Source organism: Camarhynchus parvulus, chromosome 3 (assembly GCF_901933205.1).
Source record: "Camarhynchus parvulus chromosome 3, STF_HiC, whole genome shotgun sequence".
NCBI classification, from domain to species: Eukaryota; Metazoa; Chordata; class Aves; order Passeriformes; family Thraupidae; genus Camarhynchus; species Camarhynchus parvulus.
In genome coordinates, this window is record NC_044573.1 from 25,865,831 (window position 1) to 25,878,131 (window position 12,301).

General features: G+C 56.2%; 1 protein-coding gene across 1 annotated transcript; it reads right to left on the reverse strand.

The window, feature by feature from the left end:
* Positions 1-399: 399 nt before the first annotated feature.
* Positions 400-4,778, reverse strand: SIX2 (SIX homeobox 2). The gene is made up of 2 exons (XM_030944822.1): positions 4,137-4,778; positions 400-1,601 (listed from the first exon to the last, which is right to left on the reverse strand). The coding sequence occupies exons 1-2, from the start codon at positions 4,694-4,696 to the stop codon at positions 1,298-1,300; spliced, it is 864 nt and encodes a 287-aa protein (XP_030800682.1). The 5' UTR covers positions 4,697-4,778; the 3' UTR covers positions 400-1,297.
* Between the last annotated feature and the right edge of the window lie 7,523 nt (positions 4,779-12,301).

Sequence of the window (12,301 nt, forward strand, 5' to 3'; positions counted from 1 at the left end):
TGCCCACCCGCCCTCGGGACGAGATCAGGAGGAGAGGGGCGGCTTTTTTTGCCGAGACAGGCGGGCACCGGGGCAGAAAAGCCCGCAGCCTGCACGGCCGTGCCCTCGGGGAGCTGGTGGTCGAGCTCTTCACTTCCCTCAGGGCCCGCACCGCCCGTCCTTCCCCGTGCCCTTGGCTCTCCGCTCCCGCAGGGCCCCTTGGGCTGCCCGTGGCGTTCAGCGCTTCCCGGCCGGGCCAGCAAGGGCCCCGACGTGCCCGGGCCAAGCCGGGCAGGGTGGCGGGGCTCTGGCCAGCCGACACCGCCTTCCCCGGCGTCCCCGCCAGGGCGCCCGCTCTGCTCCGCTCAGGACTGAGCCCGACAAGACCCCGCGGGCGAGTGAAGCAGCCACACGCCGAGCTAGATTTCTAAATTTTATTATAAAATAAAAGCAGAAATATTTTCCAAAGAATGTATTCACATAATATAAACAATAAACAAAACTAAGGTGAGTGACTTGCGGTTGATACTGTCATTTAGGTCTAAACTTCAGCAGCAATTCCTGTTTTCTTTTTAAAGCCCGCTCCAGCCCGCGTTGCACACCGAGGGGAAAATCTACCTCTGCCTTCCTTCGGGCAGGAGCCGGGCCATCATTTCCTTTCCCACCCAGCAAATGGCGAAAGCACCACATGGACAAGGCCAAAGAAGCTGTCTCTCTGCATAGCATCAGCTACAAGAAGGTTACAGAGTCTGCCTAGAGCGCGTGCTGCTGCTATATCTTGACTACGACTTTTGTATTCTTAGTTGAAATTGTACATCGTACACCTGCCATGGATACATAACTACAATAGAATAACGGGAGCGATGTGTAGCTTTCAAACAGGCATGGCAAGAGCAGCCTTGCGTTCCCCTTTCTTCCCCACCCCCCCAAAAAATAAAAATATTACGATGTGCCTCTTCCCACACAGACCGGCCCGATCAAGTGACAACACTGAGAGATTTGTGAAGTTAAGGCTGGAATGAGCTGCTACACCGATCAGCCTTACAACCTGCAGTGAAAATCACGGCTCCCGTCCAACAGTCCTTACACGCCTGAAAACGCCTGTAAGCAACCCTTAAGGCTTTTCACAATATCAGCTACCCACAGTGGAGTCCACTATCTTGCAAACCTGCAGCCAGCCTGCTGCCAAAGGGCACAACACTTCCACTAAGGTGTTTGTCATTGCTTTCAAAGTCCCTGGTAAGATTAAAGGAAAAAGAAAATATAGGAAAATTGAGGAAAGGAGGGCTGGCGCAAAGGAGTGAGCGTGTACACGGTTTTAAGAGCCCAGGTCGACCAAGTTAGATGACATGGGGTTGAGAATGGAGTCCTGTAAGCTGTGATGGTGCATGGGGTCGGCGCTGGGCACGGGGATAGCGCTGGGGCCCTGGGGGTGGCCCAGGCCGTGCAGGGGCTGCAGCCCGGGGTTGGAGCTGAGCAGCAGCGCGGGGCTGGAGGAGGTGTGATCCGGGGTCCCTGACGGCGTCTTCTCGTCCTCTGAGCTCCCCAAAACTGTCTTATTCCCGTTCATTGACGCCGAGAGCGGGTTGTGGCTGTTGGAGTTGGAATTCTCGTTGTTTTCCCTATAGGAAACACAAAAGAGGGAGGGAAATCACCATGTGGCCGTCGCTCCGGGGTGCGCACCGCGGGAGCGGGGGCAGAGGGGAGCGGGCTCCGGGGAGCAGCGAGCGGAGGGGAGCAGTGCAAAAACTGTAGGATTAAAAACTCTGCCAACCTCCAAGGTCTCTTCATCTGGCACTTAGGTCTAAGGTCCGCTGAGCTTGTAAACAGTCTCCCACCAGCCCAGCGGAAAGTGTCACTTTGCCAAACCGTAATTTTCTGCGTCCAAAGAGTTTGCACAGCGTGAGGAGGGGGGCGGAAGGGAAGGGAAGAAGACTTTATTTAAAAAACAAACAAACAAAAAAAACATCCAAAACTTTTTAACTTTAAAACTGTTCTAGGAGCCGAAGAGATGTTCAGCCATGGTTTCTCCTGTGGAGGCCAAAACCCGGCGAGCTGCAGGCAGGATGGCTCCGTGCAGCCCCGGGCTCACATCAGGAGGGAAAGTCTTTTGCTTAAGTACCTGGACATGGGATTTTTCCCCCTCGCCCTGAGCTTCAAGCTCAAAACATAGCCCAATATGGACGATACGGAAAGCGAACAGAGTTAACCCGCTGCTTTCCTCTCGGGAAATGCTCGGCACGCCCGCCGCTGCTCCTCCGTCCCGTCCCGGAGCGGCGCGGGCGCAGCTGGGACGGCCCTCGCACGGCTCCGCGGCGGGGGCAGCCGGCACCACCGGTGCGCGGCCGACAAAGGCTCCGCAAGGCAGGACCTACTTTCGAAATTCATCACCGGGTGAATACCGAGAAATCGCTGGACGCGGGCCAAGCCCTCGCAGATATATCTACATATTTATATATGTATATATGGGGGTTTTTTTCGGTAATATGACTGACAAGAAGGGGTCGGGGCTGCCGTCTAGGCAAGGCTTATGCGGCCCGCATAGCCCTCGTAGAAATACTTTAGACACCGTTCTGCCTGAACTACTGAAGGCAGTGCAAGCCTATTTAAAAGCTTCTGCGGAAGTTTTGTAACACGCTCTCTGGCAGAGGGGCCCTATCCTGCAGGATTTGGTCGAGAGAAGTTAAGCTATTGCACTGACGGGTTTTCCTCACTAAGGGCTGCATGATGTGGCTGGAAACACTTAGTGCCAAAAAAATGAAAATAGACAAGAAAGCTCTGTTTGAACAGGTTTTCTTGAGTGGATGGCAATCCCATGAACGGTCTGTTTTCCAACGCCTGGAGAGTAATATTATGTTGAGTGTATTTTTCAATGTCAAAAATATTATTTGTCTCTGGAGACCTTTAAAATTTGATTCCTCAGGGAAAAAAAAAGGAATGGAATAAGTGTAACCTTCATTTCCTTTGGATATTTGAAGGTGAGTCCCTGCTATCAGCAATAAAAAGGATCTCTAACATCTCATAAAACCAACACTTGTGAGGATTTGAAGGAAAATTAAAGCGCTAGCAGTTTCGGGAAGTGAATAGAGCAAATCTGTGCCCGAATCTGCCAGGCTGCACAGCAGCGCGGCCGCGGCGCTGCCCGTTTCCAAAACACGGTTGGCAGAAACCAAAGATAGAAAGAACTCTCCTCGAAGGCACGGATCTACAGGATTCTGACCCGCTAATTAACCCGCAGATCATAGAATCATACGATTGCCTGTGCGGACCGGGCAGTTCAGTGAGCTAGTGAACGCAGTAAGAGGACCCTTTTTGTCTCTTCGAACCGTCTTCCTAAGGCACAGGGACTGCTGACAGAAAAATCACCCCGAATAGCCAGGGATGTAGGCATTAACCTCTTCCCAGCGAATAATGGTCCCTTCACTCCACTTTACGTGAAAAACACAGCTGCAGAATCATATTCGGCCTAAGAACACACACCTATTGACGTGCGTTCATGAGCACCTTGCTGGGCAGCGAATAAGAACTGCAAGGTCATGAGCGAGGCAGGAAGTGGCTCCACTCAGACCTTGTCCAGGTCTCCAGGAGCCCAGGACAGAGGATGTATTTGCTCAGACCAACTCTCACACCCACGCATTGCCGGCTGCCCCCCGGCTGCCCCTTTCTGCCCCGGGGTACCCTCACGGACACGCTCTGAGCTCTGCGGGGCGCGGAGCCCTCGGGCCCCGCCGCCGGCCTCTCCCGACGGGCCGCGGACCCGCACGGGCACCTCCGGCCGCGGCTCCTGGCCGGGCTCCACGCCGGCTTGCGGCGGAGAGGAGGCGGCAGCGCTGCTCAACCGGGACTCGCCTCAGGCCGTGCGAAGCGTCCCTGGCAGCCGGGGCCGCCCCGGGGCCGCCGCGCCGGCTGTGCGGGGAGCGGGGAGTCGGCGGGGAACGGGTCTCGGCCGCCTCTCCCGGGGCTACTTTTGGCGCACAGACGCCTTCACCGAGCCCCCAGCTCGCTGGCCTCTGGTTCTCTGGGCGCCCCCGAGGCGGAGAGCCCCGTCCCCTCCCGGCGGGCCTTCCGCAGCCGGGGCCGGGGTAGATAGAGAGACCCGGGGTGAGCACCGGGGTCGGGGAGCCGCGGGCGCCGGGGGAAGCCGTGGGAAGCCGTACCTTTCCTTGGCCTCGGCGGCGCGGTCCCGCTGCCGGCGGTTCTTGAACCAGTTGCTGACCTGGGTGGTGGTGAGGCCGGTGGCCTCGGCCAGCTCCCGCTTCTCGCGGGGGGACGGGTAGGGGTTGTGCGCGTACCACTCTCGGAGGACGCTGCGGCTCTTCTCCTTGAAGCAGTAGCTGGTCTCCTCGCCGTCCCAGATGGAGCGGGGCAGCGGGAACTTGCGGCGCACCCGGTACTTGCCCACCGCCCCTAGGGGTCGCCCCCGCAGCTTCTCCGCCTCGATGTAGTGCGCCTTCAGCCAGAGCTGCTGCAGCTTGGGGTGGTTGTGCGCCGAGAACTGGTGGCTCTCCAGGATCTTGTAGAGCTCGCGGAAGTTGCCCCGGTGGAAGGCCACCACCGCCTTGGCCTTCAGGACGCTCTCGTTCTTGTGGAGGTGCTCGCAGGCAGGGAGGGACCAGAGGAACCGCCCCAGCCGCTCGATGTTGCCTCCTTGCTGGAGCACCTCGCAGACGCAGGCCACTTGCTCTTGGGTGAAGCCAAAAGTCGGGAGCATCGACATGGTGAGCCCTGCCGCGCCGCGCGCCCTACGGCCGCATAGAGGGGAGCGGCGCGGGGCGGCGGGCAGCGCCCGGCATGCGGGGCCGGCCGGCCGGGCGGCGCGCCCGGCGGGGCCCGCTCGGGCGTCACGGCCGGGCGCGGGGGGCCGCGGCCATCGGCGGCGCCCGGCCCCGGGGCGGTCGCGGGAGCCGGGGAAGAAATGCGAAGAGCGACGAAAAAAGTCTCGAGAGCCCGAGCGCGGGCGGCTTTTTCCCCCGGCCGCCGCCTCCTTTTTGTAAGTCCAAGTTGCGAGAGTAACTTCGTGCCTCTTTTGTCTCCTATCTGCAGCGCTCGCAGCGGCCGCGGCTCTCACACCCCCACCCCCCTCGGCCGCCGGTTTGGGATCTCCCTGCTTCCCCCCCACCCCCCCACCGTCAGATCCCACATAATATAGTGGTAAAGCCCTGCTCACTCGCTCCTCTCTCCCTCTCGGAGTTTTCCCCCCTTTCTTTCTCTCTCTCCCCCCTTTTTTTTTTTTTTAATAATATTATTCTAAGCTGGCATGAAAAGTGATTATCCGCGCTGTGATTGGTCCGGTTATCTGACCCGGGGACTGCCAGGAGAAGACAATAGTTTTAGTCAAATTATTTGCCATGGTGACGCTGTCAATCAGGGGTAACCCGATCTGTTTTGAGGTGGCTCCCCGGCTGGGTTGACAGATTGCTCAGATCCACTCAGAGGCGGCCCTGAGAGCTGAGATATTAGCTAGCGAGGGAGAAATTTCCGTCGTGATTGACGCTGCAGGCGCCCGTCGGGGGAGAGGGGGAGCGCGGAGCCCGGGCCCCTGCTCCTCGCCGCAGGGCACTGCGGCGCGGCGGGACGGAGCCGCTGTCTCGGCCGGGCCCCGCCGTCCCGTCTGGATCCCGCAGCCCCATCCCGTCCCCGCCGCTCCAGACGGACAGCGGGCTCTGCTGTCCCCGGCAGCCGCGGCTGCGGTGGGGAGAAAAGCCCGTCTCCGGCCCTTACAGGGAAATTTCTTTCTAAAAGCGTTCCCTCATAGCCCCTGTCCCCAGCGCCCAGTAACCACTGTTGGAGAGTTTTATAAGGAAGGGGCCTCTCATGTACAATGGAGACCCTGTTCGTGACCTGGGATCCCATTACACGCTTCCCGTACCTGGCCGGGAGCGAGAAGAAGGCACGATGATACGGGGCCGGAGAGGGACTGCCTCTCCACCAATAGCCGACTGTGCCCCACCGCGCTCCGGCGGGAAGGGCGCTGGCGTTTGTGATCACTGGACGCCGGACATTTACTTATAGTCGATTTCCAGAGCGTGTCGGGGTGTTTCATCCAGGAGAGGAACACGTGTAAAAGTGTAAAAGTCAGAAACACTTCGCTCGATTAAACGGACCCTTATCACCCACGCGTGCCCTTTGCACGCCGCGTTTTAAGTTCACCGACTCTGCGGGGCAGGGACCCGCATCATTTCCCGTCCCTTGTCGGTCTACACAAAGTGAAAGGCGAGGGAGAGAGGTGGTGCAAGCTGCAAGGTCGAGGGAGAGGGTGCGATGAGCGGGCGAAGGGAGCCGCGGTGCCTCCTCGGGAGCGGCGCACGGGGCGGCGGACAAGCGGGACCGCCGGGGCGGAGGCTGGCGCCGGGGATCGCCCAGGTGAGGGCACTCGGGAGGAGCCTCCCGGCCACAAACTCAGGGTAGTTTCCATGGCCTGTTATGTTCCCCTTTTGCTGAGAAATAATAATTAATCCCACAAGCGCCTTCTACGGTATTTGCAGTCCTGACAGGAGAGGTCTCTGCAATTGTGGGTTCCTGCCACGGTACCTTTTTAGCCGCCCCGGCGCGTCAGGGATTTAGCGAAGCCACAAGAGACCGGGCTGCGGCTCCCCGCCTCGCAGCCTGAGCCTCCGCGGCCGACGGAGCGAGCCTCCGTGCTGGCCCGGGCGGGCGCAGCGGCCGTCCCGGGGGAAAGCGAGGCTGGGGCGGCGGCGCGCAGCCCGGCGGCTCCCGACGGCGGCGGCTCCCGGCGAGGAGCCGCGCCAGGGCTGCGGCCGGGGGAAATGCGGCGGGGGAGGGAGGCAGCAGGAGGAGGAGGAGGAGGAGGAGGAGGAAGAGGGCGGAGTAGGGGGGGCAGCGGATCAACCGTGTCCAGCTCCCAGCATGTCCGAACGCCTGTGTATATCCGCGGCGTACGCCCGTACTTTCTCGAGTGCACTCCGCTGTGGAAGCTGCGTCGTCCTCCTACCTGTCTGTCCGGCCTTTTCACCAAACAGTGGCAAGCGGGCGCTTCCCGCCCTGGATCCTCCGGGGATGGAAAATAGAGGCTTCTTTTTCAGGTGGAGAAAAGAACAGCTCAAATTCGTTTAAAGCAAAATCGGGCATGCTGGTGACGGGTCGGTAAAGTCCCCTCGCATGATGCTCCCTCCGTTCTTTTACAAAATGAGCTCTCAACCGCTTAGTGCCTCGATTCCGGCCAGTCTCTGCAGGATTCAAACTGTCCTTGTTTGTAAACGAAAGCATCCCGATCCCAGCGCTTCCTAGCCAGCCTAAGCGGCTGGATGGTTCACAGCCGCAGCTGTAGCCAACAGTGGCGGGACGGTACAACCGCGCCGCTTCAAAGCTTGCTCTGAGCAGAAAAGGCAACAAAACCTCTCCCGTCCCCGACCTCTGCGCGCACACACCGTGTGCCTTCCGCTCCCTCCCGCAACGGGGACCGTGGAAATAATGGAAAGTGCTAGCGAGGTCTGAGCTGCGTCTCCCGCCTCCATGCTACCACGCTCGGTCGCCCCACGTTTATTAGGGATATACCTGACTCCTCTTCCTCTCTTTCTATCTCACAACCACAGTGGTTAAATGTGAACGGGAGCAGCTCTTAGCCCTAGCTGGAAAGGAAATATCAAAACCTGTTGCATAGATTTAGACCTGAAAAAGAGTCTTCTTAGCACCCTAAAATGTGAGTACAGTGTTTACACTCCAGCTCCTCCGTAGGCGCTTTCACTTTAGGCTGCCTTAGCCGGACTGCAGCTTGCATGTAACTTAAGTTCACTTCCCGGGGAGCTGGGCAGAGGCAGGGCTACCCCCTTCCCGGGCACCCTGTATCAGCTTGCGTCCTAGAGCAATCGTAAATTAGTGACATCTGGATCCAAATTCTGCATAACTGCTTTTATCTTTAGGGAAAGAGAAAAATTTTCCTACATGCTAGAAATCAGGGCAGATACTGGCTGCACAGCCGCGGCGCGGGGCGAATCGCATTGTAGCGCCTTGCGAGCGAAATAGGCGATCGGGAGAGGAGCTTTTTTTGGCATTTGCGAAGGCTCTCGTTCCTTGACATTATATTTCAGAGCAGGAGGAGCGAATCGCCTGCTCACATTTGCCCCTGGACCGACGAGATGGTTTCGCCTGGCTACTGCCAGCTGTCTCCCGTTTAGCTGTCGTGGAAAGTTTTAGCTGAGCCGACCCAAACTTTCGCTCGGCTCCGCTGCCGCCGGGCGGCCAAGGCCGGGGTTTCACCCTGCCCGGGCCCGGCTGTCACTTTGCCGAGGGCCCGCTCGGCGAGCGCCTCACCCCTCGGCGCAGCAGCGTGCGAGGCCGCCAGTGTCAACACAATCTTTGGGAAACGTGAGTGAAATAAAAAGGTGGTTTTTATTGAGACGCTCCTTCCATTAGCCGTGACACAGTCTGGCTGAGGAAAGGGGTGTGGGTGGGCGGTTTTCTTCCGAGGAGCCTTTCCTTGGGCGGAACTGCTCCGTGCCCCCGAGTGGGTGCCAAAGCGGAGCCGCAGTTATCTGGAAATCGCCTTTTCGGCTCTGCCTTCACCGTCCCTTTGTAGACAACAGCCTGTAAGGGAAGCTGCAGGCCCGCATCGTTCCTGTTAAACACAGGAGCCGATTCACCCAAGCTGCCCGACGCCTTTCCCCGGCCTCTTCGACGGCTGCTTTTGCGGAGCCCCTCATCCTTTTCACCGAGCGGGGCTCGGAACAATCCTGTCACCCACTGTCACAGGGCTGCGGACACGTCCGCTCCTGCCAGCCAGCCGTGGGCTCGGCAGGGAGACAGGGCCACCTCCAAGGGCGCTTTTATCGGTCGGGGTAGCAAAAAATGATAAACCCCACAACTTCCAATGCCAGAAGGAAACACATTTCCCCGCAGATGTCCACTGCCGTGGCGAGGACTGTAGGGAGAGCAACCAAAATGACAGACAACTCCAAGTTTTCGTTTCTTTCTTTCTTTCCTTCCTTTATTTTAAAATACTTTTTAAAATTTAAAAAAAATTCTTTCCTTTTGGCGGGACTGCAATGTGCTTTCCCGTTAAAACCGGTGGGGTTTACCGAGACCGAAAGCCTGCTGCAATGAAGCTGCTACTCCGGCTAGGTTTTTCTTTTATTTATTTATTTTTTTAAGAGGCATCATAGCGACCTTTGTCACGATGCTGGGCCTACCTTCCCCATACCATCCAACCTTGCGGCTCAGCTCAGTTTTCCCGGGCTCACAAGTTTTTCCGTGGTGGGACTAGGACTTCTTCAGGCGTCCAAAGCTCACCCGGGATTCCCGGAGGCAATTTTGCAACCCGGATCCGCGAGTTGGTCCCCCCGCCCTCACGTTATTTATTCACGCTTTTATTTATTTTTCGGTTTTATTTAAAACACGAATCTATCCCATCAGAGATGACACTAGCTCCTGTCTCGACTGAAAAAAGAAAGCACGGCAGACGATCACTGAGCACAACTAAATTGAGACAAACAAAAGTTGGTTGTTGTTCCCTGATTTGGGGAGAAAGGAATAATTCAAAGCTTTTGCTGCGCGCAATGCACCGTTCCTCAAGGGGACGGGTCAAGGATTTCAGATATGTAGCGGGTAACTCGATTATGCTAACAAACTCCGCTTGGAAGAGAGCGCTGGTGGGTGCGGGGCGCGGAGCGGGGTGCGGGGGGCTGAGGGGCTCTGCTGGGAGCCCAGGGGAGCGGAGCCTCTGCCCACCGAGCTCCCCGCGCCCGCAGCTCCGCCGCTCTCTCCAGCGCGGAGCCCTTTCCCCGCCGGCTGGACCTGAGATGCTCGAGGAGCACCTTCGAGGGAGATGCATTAATAACCAGGAGATGGGGGCCTGATGGGACGTGACTGAGTCGCCCTCGGAGAACATTCCTGCCCCCGCCCCCCGGCCGCCCCTCCGTGAAACGGGACTCCGGGGGCGGCACTGTGTCCCCAGCTCAAGGCGCTGTAACCTCCCGAGCTCCCCAAGAAACACGATAGCCCCCCCAGCCGATTAATGAGGCCGGTCCTGATTACTTTTATATTATTCTTTCTCAATCTCGGGCGAGGGGCTGAGAGTTTTCGCCCAGTTCTGCCATCAGCACCCTCCCGGCCATTAGCATGGATATTTATTTGGGGTGCTCCCACAGATCCCGCGGAGCCCACAGACGGCTGGGGGGAGGACCGGGAGAACAGAAGGGGGTGCCCGGGCCGGTGCCCACCCAGCCCCCGCCCCACTCCGGGCTGCGGGACCGCCTCAGATGCCCCGCGGCACGAGGGGACTCTCTCGGCACGCAGTGTACAGCTCACAGACAAGACAACAACAACAACAAAAGGCACATATGGTTAAAATAAAAGAGAGAGAGAGAGAGCGAGAGCTTTCTGCCTTAGGGGATTGGCAATAACTAGCCAGAAATGCACGGTATTGAATCTAAACTTCTGGTGGGCTTCTGCGGGATTGACAACTTAAATCACACTACAAGCATCAATTTGACAATATTTGTAAACTTCTTGTTTCCAGGGATCTTCTTGATCAGAGATAGACCAGGTTGGTATGAGCTCCAGCCACGAAGGTCTCTTTTTCCCCCTCCTCCTTTCCCCTCTTCCGAGTTGATGAATAGCGATCATGTTTCTTTTAATGGCTGCCCCCTATTCTCACAGCCTCCCACAACTAACCCAAGAGCCTGTTTCCTCGACCTCAGTTAATTCCGCTGATTATTCCAAGATGATGAGGAAAGCACGAAGATTGTTCACTGTTCCTACCGATTCAGAGCATTTTTGTTACCATCTCCATCCCCGGCTCACAGGGGAGAAATTTTAGGAAGAGCCTGCCCTCTCTTCCCTCCTGCCTTCCCTGCCCAGGCAGCAGAGAGCTCCGGGAGCTCGGTCACAGTGCTGTGGCTCCGTGGGTGCGTGGGGACCGAGCACGGGCCCCCTTCCTGCCGGGGGTCCCGGGGCAGCGGCACCGCCGGCGTGCCTGGGGCGCTCAGGTGGCGGCGCGCAGGTGAAGCCGCGCTCCCGCCGGCCTTTTCCCGAAGGGAGCGAACACCCTGCCACGTCCTGCGGCACCAAGGGGAATTTCGGTTCCCCCCGAGGAAGGAAAGAGGCTCCTTCGACCCCACGGGCTGGAGGCGGGGATCCACTCCGAGAAACTTCACTAGAGGGCTCTAATACGCAGCTCCCGTGGCTGCTGAGAGGAAACAAGGCTCGTCCTTAACATCCTTTAGTCTCCCAGATAGATTAAGCCCGGTAAAGTCTTCCGCAGGCTGTCAAAGGTGATTCACGATGTCACCTCCATGACAAGAAATCCCTTATCTCAGCAGCAGCCACCAGCTATCCTGCTTACCTGCAAGTGTGTGGAATTCATGTCTCTTTCCTGGTGCATAATGACACAAGGGGATTTTGGGAGCCCTTCTTCTGTATCCCTGGCAAGGGAAGGAAGCACAGCCTCTAAAACCCCAGACTCAGGTATCCTTGCAAGATTTAGGGACAAAGCACTATACACAGATATGTAGATTTTTCTCCCCTTCACTGTAGAAAGAGCTTGTGTAAGACCTTCCATGGTCTGTGCTATTTTATATGCTCATAAACATCCATCTTTTAAATTCTGCAAGATTGAAATGTAATGTGGTGCCAGAAAGTAACACACAGATATTTATGTCAAATACTGATGGATTTAGCTGCAGTTTGTTCAGTTTTGAGATTTTTTTTTCCCTTTTAAATAATTGCTAGGATTTGCCATTGGAAAAAACCACAAACGAGATGGTATCAATTAAAACTAAAACAATTATTTGTTGTAAGGGAAAATTAATAGAATTTCAGAATGCATTCAACTTGTTACAACTCCAAATAGCTTTTATAATAAATAAGTAAATTGCCTTATTTGCAGAAATTAGGAAGTGCAATTTAGTTTCTTGTCATGTCTTGCAATTTTTCTGAAAAGTTTTGTATACAGATCAAAACTACAGGAACAGCTTTGTGGAAAACTACATAGTTCATATAACATCAATTTAAAACTGATCAATTTTCCTGTGGAAAATTTGCTACTTCTGAACATGTGACAATGTTCTGTATTTTCCTCTATGGTTTGTTTCAGCCTCCCTTTTGCTGAGTTAGTTCTGACTCTGCCCTTTGAAGTCTTCTCCGCTTTACTTCATAGGTTCTTGAATCAGCTCAAATACGCTGGGGACCTTTTACTTCCCAGAGAAAAACCTGGTATACCTTTTCATTCCTTTTTTTTCATCAGTTTTATTCTCCATATAAACAAGGACTTTATTACTAGGCTAAGATTGACTTTGTTGCTTATTTAAAATATAGAAAAGGCCAACCCAGTGAACACTGAATTGGTTTCAGTCAGTTAAGTCACTTC

What these genes read in the sequence shown, in the direction of transcription:
- SIX2 (XM_030944822.1), bottom strand. Translation starts at nt 4,696, where the DNA reads ATGTCGATGCTCCCGACTTTTGGCTTCACCCAAGAGCAAGTGGCCTGC. An exon ending in GCCGCCGAGGCCAAGGAAAG is followed by an intron (nt 1,602 to 4,136) that starts GTACGGCTTCCC and finishes TGTTTCCTATAG; the next exon opens with GGAAAACAACGAGAATTCCA.